This window comes from Temnothorax americanus, unplaced genomic scaffold (assembly GCF_048541705.1).
Source record: "Temnothorax americanus isolate GAGA-0224 unplaced genomic scaffold, ASM4854170v1 Scaffold18, whole genome shotgun sequence".
NCBI classification, from domain to species: domain Eukaryota; kingdom Metazoa; phylum Arthropoda; class Insecta; order Hymenoptera; family Formicidae; genus Temnothorax; species Temnothorax americanus.
In genome coordinates, this window is record NW_027509318.1 from 1,452,428 (window position 1) to 1,463,077 (window position 10,650).

The window sequence follows — 10,650 nt, forward strand, 5'->3', positions numbered from 1 at the left end:
CATTCGACAAGAAAACCTATGCGTTTCATGAACGTGAATCCTGAAGCACCCTATACGGAAAGGAGAAAAAAGAACGAGATGTCCGCGTTGTATACAAAATTTTTATTTATTTAACGATATATTACGGGATATATTTACGGGATTATACTTTCCATTAGGTACATATTCGAAAAGCTTTTACCTGGCGTAATCTTCTTTTTTTTTTCCGTCTTTTCCCTCACTCACTCGAGACGTATACTAAAAGTTTGGAGCGTACGCGAGTCTTAACAAAAACCATAGTATTACCGTCCTCTTTTTCCTGTTCTCCTTTTTATAAAATATAAACTAAGACTCTCTAATATTCTCTAGGTAGTAGTGTGTATACAAAGTGGTACCTCTTCCCTCCCATTTCTATATAGTTCAATAAAGTTTCTATATAGTTCTAAATTGCAACTTAAAAGTAGGAAAATTGTTCTGCCGCTGTTCGAACGTCACAGGGACCGAGCGGAAGAAGACCGAGGTAAAGGAAACCGCATGTGGAGTGAAAAAGATAGCGGTCAAGGCTTTGTTCCAATAACGAAACGCTCGATCCACGTATGCCGGTCCGCGTCAATACCACAGTCCGAATCGAAGCGACTCGTACAAAGCAACATCTCGCGAAATGACAGAAGGCTATAAGTAGGTCTAATCGCTAGCCTAGCTCGCGCGTCGGCAGATCATTGTTGCGCGTTGTGCTGCGTCTCGTGCAGGCAGTCCCGCACGGCGACCCTGGCCTGCTGAATGCCGTTCTTCAGCCTCTCGGCGGCGCTGCGGCTGCCCGCGTACGACAGACGGATGTCCCTACCGAGCTCCTCGATGATCATCAGCAGCTTGCCGTAGTTGTTCTGGCCGGGCACGCTCTGGTAGTTGATCACGCTGGACGGGCTGGCCTGTGCCACCTGCACGGTCTGCGCGTTCTGCAGATTTCTCGGATTTGGCACGGTGATGACGGGTTCGGGGATGCGCGGCGGCGGTGGTAGCGGCGGGATATCCGGCATCTTGGGCGGGTCGTTCAGCTTCGTGATCGTTATCTCGTTCATCTTGGCCAGCTCGTTCAGCTTCGCCATCTCGTTGGTCATTTTGACCGGGTACTCCGGTCTGTCCATCTTGACGACGTCGTTCTGCATGTTCGCCATCTTCATCATCTCGTTCATCTTGGTCTTCTCGTTCATCTTCGCGATCTCCTTCGCCATCTCGTTGATCTGCGCAAACTCGGTCAGCTTCGTGATATCGTTATTGTACTTTGCCATCTCCGTCATCTTGACCATCTCGTTCAGCTTCGCTATCTCGTTCATCCTCTGCGCCTCGTTGATCTTGGCCATCTGCGACATCTTTATCATCTCGTTCATTTTCGCCATCTCGTTGATCTTATCGTTATACTTGGCCATCTCGGAAAACTTGACCATCTCGTTCATCTTGGCGATCTCCTGCATCTTCATGTATTCGGTGGTCTTGGCGTATTCCGCCATCTTCTCCATCTCGTATCTCTTCATGTCCTGCGACATCTTGTTGAACTCAGAATTCATTTTACTAAACTCCGCCAGTTGAGCCATTTGAACTATATGCTCAGGTACTTTTCCCCTCTCCATCATTTGCTTCAATTCCGCGGATATCTTGTTCATATTCATCTCCGACATCTGGGCTATCGTATTGGAATCCGGAACGGGCATCTTGGACAGCTCGGCTATCTTGGAGATCTCCCTCGCGAGATTCTCGTCCAGGCAGCGCTTCTTCTTGGCGCGATGCCTGGCCATCCGCTGAGCCTCCTGCATCCTTCTCATCGCCGCCTGTTCCTCGCTTTCCTTGGCTCTGGCGTTTTTCATTATCTCCGCAGCCGTATACAGTCTAACGGCACGTTCCTCCCCTGTCTCTGACATCTATAATCTCGCATTTCCCCTCACTGTCCGAAGGCAAGGTCCTTTCTCGGCGTCGAGCTCAATACGCTGACGCAACTGGCGTGCAATCTGTCCTTCGTGCGTCGCATATCATTTTCGGAGTCAAATTATATAAAATCTAAAATAATTAGAATACAATAAATGGAATAGAGAATAAATATCCCAATCTCAGATTCAGCTTGTTTCTCCGACGCTCTCGCCTCTTCGGCAACCACAATGCTGTCAGTTTACTTTATGCATTCCGCAGCTCGAAAAATAGTCTACCAGGCACCTGAAACAGATGGATAGTCGTGTTACGAGAACGGCAACGAGGGATAAGGCGATAAAATACGATTGTCCAGATAATCGCGAGGTAATCAACGTTCGCACGGAACCTAACCTAACCTCCTGAGACACGTCACGCGCGAATCGCGTCACGATAAAACAACTGGACCGGAGACAACTCGTGAGACTCGTCTATCACCGGAAGCCGTTAAAACGTCCGTCGTCCCGATTTTCGGCAAGTTGTACGGATAATCGAGAACGCGAACCGATTTCCCTTTAGAAAAACGCAAAAACGAGACGTCGAACGGCGATTCTTCCTCGACGACGACAAACTTACTACGTTCGGAACTGCCGCGCGCACATCTCGGGAATCTTTTCGTCGCTGTCTCGGTCTGCTGCGTCTCCTCGTCGTCGCCGCGAGCTGCATCGCCCGGTGTGAGTGCCAGTGCGTACGCGCGCGACGCCGCCAGAACCCCCGTTCCGGGGGGGGAAAAGTTCGAAAAGAAACGGAGCCGGGAGCGTCGGACATGCGGGCGGGTGAGGTGAGGGTGGGCGCGCGCATGCGCTCGCCGAGCTAAGAACGTCGTCTTCGCGCGCCTTTAGTTCCCCCGCCCCCCGCCCCCGCCGCCCGCGCGTCGTCGCGACCGATCGACAACAATGGCGGACACGTTTCGGCCCGATCCGCCGAGACGCGTCGTCGACTCACCCTGGCGAGAAATCGGCCCGAATCGGCCGGCCGCGGCACCGCGACGCCCATCCGCGGCTTCCTCGACGCGCGCCGCGTCCGCCGGTCCGCGTCCCACGTCGATCCGCGCGGCACTTACCCGGTTTGTCCGGCGAAACAGGCGCGCGCGAAGACGGTATCGGCCGTCACGTAAGTAAGATTTTCACGGGACGGGGACGGGGGAGGGGCGCTTTAAGGGGCCAAGCGGGTGAAGCGGGGTCGTCGTCGTCGTCGTCGTCGCCGCCGCCGCCGCCGCCGCCGCCGCCGCCGCCGCCGCCGCCGATAGGCTGCGTGTGACGCGGTTGCGTTTATTGACCATAACCCCTTCCTACCGTCGTCCGCAACCTCCGCGACAGACAGGTGCGGGACGACCCGCGAAATTATTGACCGGCCTCTCTGCCCGTTGCCCGTTGTTCCGTTCCGCGTCTTAAAGGCCGCAGGCCGCCCCGTGCGCGTATATATCGCGCGCCAAGACGCCGACGAAGGGAAATCGAGAGAGGGAGAACGCGAGACGCTCCTCGGATGGAGTTGAAGCGGCTCGCCAGTCGCCAGTCGCCGTCCCCCGTTGGAAAACGACACGCATGTTTCTCGACGACGAGATTCTCGTATCGGAGGACTCAGGTTTTCAAGAGAGAAAGACACGCCGGGCACATCCTCGTCGCGTGACGTGACGTTTTGCTGAGACTTGCGTGAATCTGATGCCAAATGATACATGCCTTTAGAAAATTCAAACGTGAGCATTTGAGAAAAGTATATGCGCGTTTAAACCTGCGGTCCACTCGATGCTACAAATGCTTCGAAGCAATAAAGAAAGAAAGAGAAGAAGAACGCTTCGAAACATTTGTAGCGTCAAGTGGACCGCATCAGCCCAATTTATGGATTGTGCAGGGTGATTTATAAATCGAGTCGACAAAGAGTCGATACTTCAAAGAATAAATTTGTTCGAAACGAGAAATTTATACGAATATAGCTTTTGAGTTGTAGAAAATTAACAGAAATTCAAGAATGTGTTGCAGTCGTGTGTTGCAAACATTGAATTGAATTAAAATATTATTAATATCTCCTCTCGGAAGCAAGAAACGTTACTTTTAATCGATATATGCGTTTTCGAATCCATTCCTTATAGTTTCTGAAAGGTCAACACTATAATTGACATAGGGTTCAACGGAAACTAGATAAGATTGTAAAAATAAATAATGTATTTTTCATTGTACAACAGAATATTTCGTTTTTTGTTTCAGGATACGTATGTAAAAATTTGTAGCTTATATCAAGTGTAAATATCTCATCGGGGAGAATCAATCTCGACGGATAAAATATCAGCCAAAGCTGTTCGACATGTACCTATCGTCGTACGAATACTATTTTCTGTTACTGTTAGTCATTCTACCGGTGTATCTTTTCTTTAAGCTTTGGTCGTGGCTTGGGTGGGAATTATTTGTAAATAATTAAAACTTTATTGTTAAAATATGAGCTAAAATATGACCTCTCGAGTTGCCTAATATGTACACACACATATGTACGCAAACACGTATAGAAAGATCTTGACGTACTTTTCTCAATGCAATTATGCATTTCTATTCGAGTCGACACAAACGTCCTTCTATATTTTTTGGCAATGATTAAAACGACACTTGTGTCGACTTGTGTCGCTCGCTGGAAAGCTAGCCATAATCTGTCAAATTATTTTCGAGCCTCATCAGCGATATATGTGTGTATACATACGTGTCTATCGTGTAAAAAATACATTGTTACGATAGACTATAAATTTTAAACGCGTAAAATTCGAGGAAAGTGGAGTTCTATATAAAAAAATTAAATCTTGTTACTGATTAAAAGTTCGTCCAATCCCATTCTCCCACGATGCTTCCATATCCTGAATCTGGCGACATCTTTTCGAGTGATAATACCAATTACCTAGACGGAATACACGTATAAATTAAGTATGCAGTTCTCGTGATAGATTGTAAAATTTATATCGGATTCTTACTTCATTGGTATCGTTTACTACTGGCACGTGACGTAATCCCAGTGCTCTAAAGAGCCTGAATGCTCTTGGCAGTGTGGCAGACTATAAGAAAAAAATATTATATAAGTCTAAAATGCTTCTACGTATAAAAAAGATTTTAAGGTAGACTACTAACGTGTTGTATCGTATAGGGAGAAGGATTTATAAAGTGTCTCAGGTCAATCGTGTAAGTTTTCTCTTCGTCGGTGATGGCGACTTGCTCGATGGTCGGATACCTAGGGTACTCGTTTCTGAACATTTTTATGCTTAAAGATTTCTCCCAAAATTCCGCGTACTCGTTGAACACTTTGTTTTTTAAAAGTACTATTAATTGGGAACGCAATATTAGACCTCGTAGTCGGCCGTACGAATTTATCTCGGCCTGAAAAAGCAATACGGTTAATGTAAATGTACGAAATAATTTGAGACGATCAATGCTCGCGCATGCTTGTTACCTCATCGCTACTTGGTGGGTCAACTACTGGAAATCCATTAAATGTAACGCATTTCAGTAGCTCGGCAATGTGCCCGACATTTTCGACAGTCTTCAATGTCACGACAGGATGACTCATTATCTCAGTTGCGTAAATATTATTTGAGAGCGGAGGCGACTCCCACGGAAGTAATGGAATCCCTGCCATTTGTATGTGGATCTCGTAAATTCCCTGACAGATAGATATTTTATTATTAGGAAACGCGTACGTATTATGTATGATATTTATAAATGTGGCATGCAGGATACTTACCTCATTAAAGAAATCGCCAACCCACTTAGCCATTATAAGGACTATTATGACGGGCAAACCAAAGTATATTCCCTGAGTTGCTTCTATTAAGATCGCGGTTAAACTTATCGTCATTCTAACTACTCCTCCTAATTGCGCGGCAGCACCTAATAAAGCGTATTTGCCAGGATCTAATACTTCCTGCAATACGAAATTTGTATGTGTGACATAGCAATTGATATTTTACTCTGCACGTTGTGCGTTAACTTTAAAGTCGCGTCTCTTACGCAAGTTGGACACAGTTTCGCGAGACCCGATCCAATTAATCTACCCCATGCGGATCCGATCAATAGAGAGGGAATGAAAAGGCCACTCGACATTGATAGGCCGAAAGTCGCGGCAGCGAGAAAGAAATACAATACGACGAAAATGGCTAGCGTCAGATCATCGTGAGCTCCTGCAAATACATAATTTATATATTGCGTTTGTTTTTCGATTATTATTATTATTATTATGATTGTCTGTTGGGTGTCGTACCTTTAGGATCATGAAACAAGGATCGTACGCTGCTTTCCGGGGTTTGGAACCACAGAGAGGCGACCGCGTTGTACTGCCCTTCCTCGCAATACATTTGAACCGGGAACTTAGTGGGATCATTGCCCAATGGTTTGCAGTCATTGACAAAGTATATCATCAGGGATCCCATCGTCGCGCTTAATATCGCCACCAGGAGAGCCTCGATCACTTTCTGCCACTTTTGCGTCACGAATCGCAAACGAAAGCAGGTGATCTTGTAATTGACGTGGTTCCAAAGAGCGCCGAGTAATCCGCCGAACGTGCCCATCATCATGAACAGAGGTATCTCGTAGATTTGATACGGAATCGAGTCGAATTTTCCTAGATTCAGCAAGCCGGGATACGAAAGATCTCCGAGGTGTCCGTGGTACGCGCTCAATATCACGTTCAAAGTGAACGTAGTGATCATGCTGGCAAAGAATGTTCTCCATGTGAGGCTTTGATTGAAAAAACTAGTACCCTCTTCTATACTAAATAAAACTCCACCTAAAAAGTCCAAGTTTATTTTAACTTCGCATGTATAATAATTTATAGGAAAGAAAAATCGACTCCAAATTGATGAAAAATATATCGTTAAAAGATAATAATAGGAGGAGTAATGAGACACTATATATAGGTATATCTATTAATATTTAATAGTATTTACCGATGGGTGCTCCGAAAGCAGCCGACACACCACACGCGGCGCCCCCGGATACGAAATCTCGTTTCTCGTGATCTTCCCTAAAATATTCGAATATTTTCAAATCTTTCTTAAAAGTGGTACTTTTACCCTGAGAAATTCCCGCGGCTACGACGGCACCGGAATGGATCATAGGACCTTCCTAGAAAAAAAAAACAAACAAACACGAGATGCCGAATAATCCTGACAATTGGAGAAAACGACGACGAACAGCTTACCTTGCCTCCCGCTAAGCCGCCGACTACGGTACATATAACACCGATAGTTTTCACAGCCAGAGTTTTAATGCGCACTACTCGCGGTATTTTGACTCCGTTCAAGTAACACTTTACTTGCGGAATACCACTCCCTGCGGCAACGGGCTCAATATAGGACACTAAGATAGCACCTATTAAAACTGGTACTATATTCAGCATTATCCACATCGCGCATGGTAACCATAGACAGCCTTCTATCACACATTGGTCCACATCTATCGATACAAAAGTATGCATATTATTTTATATACTGTAAGGCACCATACATGTTTGCGCGAATCGAATATAGTAGGAAACATACATTTCTTAAGCCAGCCATATTTTAAGCTACATAATTCCTCTATTAATATATCTACGAAGCACGCTATGAGAGCGGTGCAAATTCCAATCAGGAGAAAGATAAACCATCTGGCGAAGTTCTTCCTAACGATAAACTTGTATCCTCTCTTTCTCTCTTCGTCTTGTAGAAGGTAATTTTCGCACGGGTCATAATCCAGACTCTGGAAAAAAAGATGCCATTAATTTATCTTGCCAAGAGAAGATAAGACGGTGCATATATAATATAACAAGTGTCAAAATATAAACAGATGTATTTATATAAACGAGGTCGTAAGATGGTTGCAAGCTTGCAATGGGTGCAACGATTAAAGATTAATTATTAAACAATTACCTCGTAATTGGTTGATATGAAATTAGTCGCCCCTGGAGTTATATCCCTGATATACAGCCTTCTGGAGTGACCTGAGATAGCCTCTATGTCGCTGCACGCTGTGTTAACGTTGGCGATGTGCTATGTCGACACAATAAAAAGTACTCTATAGATTATCTACTTTTAGAAACGACACACTTGCTAGAATCATTTTAAAATACTCATCTGACAAGCCCAAGAGAAACTGTCACAGAAAGATTAATGAAAGATAACCAGAAAATGCCACGTACCGGAAATCGCACGGAATCGATATTCTCGTTGGAGTATGATGCAAAATTGTTTCTTGGTTCTAAAATTGTTCTAGGCTTGATCAGCCTTTCTCCGTCGCCCTCGTCGCAGTTGTAAACATCGATGCTGTCATTGTCTCCTCTATTGTTCTCGGCACTGGTTTGCGTCGACGGATTCATTGTTTGTGAGCGATAAAATTTAGGAATCGGCTCTTGGCCACATCTCTTCTCTCATTCACGCTGTGGTCGCTGCGGATCACGCCATGCCATAACGCTGACGTATGCAGGTGTACGAGAGGCATGTGACACGTATGTACAAGCACACACGAGGAGAATAATATTAATAATATATGGTGCACGACTGAATTGGCGGTGGGTATATGCGCGGTGACTCATTGCTACGCAATTGCGGAAGCACAGCGGTGGCGGCGACGATGACGGCAACCGACCGACCGACCGATAAAACGGGCGAGCATGACGCACGCGTGTCGTTGCCCGATTTCAGGCTGGACTGAGGGAGAAAGAGAGGAAAGGAAGAATACGCTGACGATGCTTGGCGATTCCAAGGGTCGAGGTCATTCGAGGCCGCGTGCGTCTCGGGGAAACTGAGAAACGCGATAAGCGAGGATCGGATACTCCAGAAATGCCACACGTCAGCGAGCTATCCATGCATTCGTATATTATTTGACTGCAACTTGTGGTCTCGGTTGGGCGAGAAGAATCGAGAGGACACAAGGAAACGTGTACCGAGCATATATCAGACGAGATGTTTGAAATATTGAGACACGATTGCGACTGTTTACAATCAAATCTTGCATCAAGTCTGTATAATTTATATAGATGCCAATATGAATTCATATCGAGTTATAAACATAAATATACTAAACGTGACTCTTAGAGAGCACTCAAGCTGTCTCTTAACTACTTATGTACAGTCTGATTTACTAATGCTAACTAAAGTTCCGGCTCTCGACATTTCTGATTTCCAGATACAGCGTGAACAGCGTGTGGAGGGCCTCCAGTCGGGCGTTCTCTCGCGTAGGAATGTCCAGAAGGTTGCAGACCACGTCGACCAGTTGCGGCAGGTCGCAGTCAAGCTCCGATAAATCCAGCTGCAATTCGTTGAGCTTGTCCTCCACCTGCGGCGGCCACTGCTGCATCAATCCATCTATATCCGGCATCGCGCGGTTTAGCTGCACGCCTGGCAAATGTTTACTTCTGTGCAGCTGATTCATATCGTCGATCCATTTATCGATCGACTTGCCGTTCTTCTCGGCGTCTTCTATCCTCTTGACGACCGCCTGTCTCGAAGCGGCGCCGGCGCTCCTGGAATGATTGCGCAGCTGCAGGTGCAGCACCGCCGGATCCGACTGATCGGTGCAGGGCTCATCCAGCACGGTCAAACCGACCTTGTCTTCGACTCCGTCAGGCCTCGGCACCTTTATGAAGGCGTCTATGTCGCCGACCGCTGGTATGTAATCAGGAACGAACGGCATCAGCTTGTAGTTGAGCTCGATTCTCTGTGGCGCGTACCTGGATAGATTGACGATCGAGATCAATCGTTTGGTTGCGAGAATGATAAATCAAATCTTTGAAAATTCGATAATTTTTTATTATATCTAATTAATTTTATTAATACTTTTTTTTTCTATTTAATTTAATTTTTTCTATTAAATAAATCTGTAAGTTTTAACAGGACGAACACCAAATGCTTGCCTTATTATGTTTTGGAACAGTTCCTTGATCTCCGTCGAGGCCTCCAGGTTCTCGAATTCCTTAGGATCGTACAGGTCAATCGACTTCGCGACGCTGCTACCCTGTATATCGTCGTCGTCGCTCTCCTCGCTGTCCGAAGGATCGCTGCCGATCCCCATTGATGTCTCAAAGCCGACATCGCTGTTCGAGTATCTGCCGGATTAAAACACGTTATTCGATCTGTGTACATCTCGCATCTATAAATACAACAATCGCGCGACGAAGAAATGTGTTACGGGAAAATTCTACGAAGCCGACGTCACTGGATGCGCATTATTGTCAATTAGCGTATCGGTAATAAGCCGTACGTGATTACCTCCTGAATTCGTGCTTGTTGCCACGCGGCGAGTTGGACGCCAACGTGTTCGTGCTGTCACTCGTCACGCTCCTCCTGGTCCTCCTGGAACTCGCGGGCCTGCGGCTCACCGGACTCTTGATCTCCTCGGCGTTACGTACCACGATCGCCTCGTCAAATTTACCGAACGTCGGGATGTCGCGCGTTCTCTCGTCCTCCTCGTCGCTGCTGTCCTTGATATCCATGGTTGGCGCCGAGGAGGGTCCATCGGCGCGTCTTTCGACGATTGCTCTTAGAGTCTGTATGACGACGAGCGTGAATAAACCAGGGAGCGAATTGTCCAATGGATCTTTTGTCGCGATCTAGATTTATAGCTAGTAGATTTATGACCGTTAAATGTGACAGGAAGGAAAAAGGAATACTCCCCGATTCGATCGGTCACCCTCGCGTTGGGCAATGACAGCGGTTTGTTTCCTTAACGTTGCCATAGTTTCATCGATTGGGATCAGATGTTC

General features: G+C 46.3%; 3 protein-coding genes across 6 annotated transcripts; all 3 read right to left on the reverse strand.

Moving 5' to 3' along the window:
- Positions 1 to 87: 87 nt before the first annotated feature.
- On the reverse strand, positions 88 to 3,152 carry LOC143896169 (uncharacterized). 4 transcript variants are annotated; one of them, XM_077403804.1, is made up of 2 exons: positions 3,002 to 3,152; positions 88 to 2,184 (listed from the first exon to the last, which is right to left on the reverse strand). In XM_077403804.1, exon 2 carries the CDS (start codon positions 1,893 to 1,895, stop codon positions 696 to 698), a length of 1,200 nt encoding a protein of 399 aa, XP_077259930.1. In that variant the 5' UTR covers positions 1,896 to 2,184; positions 3,002 to 3,152; the 3' UTR covers positions 88 to 695. The 4 variants fall into 4 exon arrangements, with proteins under 4 accessions (XP_077259930.1, XP_077259928.1, XP_077259929.1 ...); XM_077403802.1 differs by having other exon boundaries at positions 2,884 to 3,093; XM_077403803.1 differs by lacking the exon at positions 3,002 to 3,152 and adding an exon at positions 2,515 to 2,727.
- A 930-nt stretch (positions 3,153 to 4,082) lies between these two features.
- Clc-b (chloride channel protein 7) lies at positions 4,083 to 8,265 on the reverse strand. The gene is made up of 12 exons (XM_077403785.1): positions 8,089 to 8,265; positions 7,820 to 7,939; positions 7,451 to 7,649; positions 7,111 to 7,364; positions 6,857 to 7,034; positions 6,172 to 6,696; positions 5,922 to 6,091; positions 5,656 to 5,835; positions 5,365 to 5,574; positions 5,046 to 5,291; positions 4,892 to 4,972; positions 4,083 to 4,818 (listed from the first exon to the last, which is right to left on the reverse strand). Exons 1-12 carry the CDS (start codon positions 8,263 to 8,265, stop codon positions 4,717 to 4,719), a joined length of 2,442 nt encoding a protein of 813 aa, XP_077259911.1. The 3' UTR covers positions 4,083 to 4,716.
- A 618-nt stretch (positions 8,266 to 8,883) lies between these two features.
- On the reverse strand, positions 8,884 to 10,585 carry Ift46 (intraflagellar transport 46). The gene is made up of 3 exons (XM_077403814.1): positions 10,157 to 10,585; positions 9,802 to 9,993; positions 8,884 to 9,618 (listed from the first exon to the last, which is right to left on the reverse strand). Exons 1-3 carry the CDS (start codon positions 10,378 to 10,380, stop codon positions 9,036 to 9,038), a joined length of 999 nt encoding a protein of 332 aa, XP_077259940.1. The 5' UTR covers positions 10,381 to 10,585; the 3' UTR covers positions 8,884 to 9,035.
- Positions 10,586 to 10,650: the final 65 nt, after the last annotated feature.

Excerpts from the sequence above, each read along its gene's own strand:
- LOC143896169 (XM_077403804.1), bottom strand. The coding sequence starts at position 1,895 with ATGTCAGAGACAGGGGAGGAACGTGCCGTTAGACTGTATACGGCTGCG.
- Clc-b (XM_077403785.1), bottom strand. The coding sequence starts at position 8,265 with ATGAATCCGTCGACGCAAACCAGTGCCGAGAACAATAGAGGAGACAAT. Across the intron at positions 7,365-7,450 it reads ATATGGCTGGCTTAAGAAAT|ATGTGGACCAATGTGTGATA; the intron begins GTATGTTTCCTA and ends TTGTATCGATAG. Across the intron at positions 6,092-6,171 it reads CTTGTTTCATGATCCTAAAG|GAGCTCACGATGATCTGACG; the intron begins GTACGACACCCA and ends ATGTATTTGCAG.
- Ift46 (XM_077403814.1), bottom strand. The coding sequence starts at position 10,380 with ATGGATATCAAGGACAGCAGCGACGAGGAGGACGAGAGAACGCGCGAC. Across the intron at positions 9,994-10,156 it reads AACAAGCACGAATTCAGGAG|ATACTCGAACAGCGATGTCG; the intron begins GTAATCACGTAC and ends TTAATCCGGCAG. Across the intron at positions 9,619-9,801 it reads CTGTTCCAAAACATAATAAG|GTACGCGCCACAGAGAATCG; the intron begins GCAAGCATTTGG and ends CAATCTATCCAG.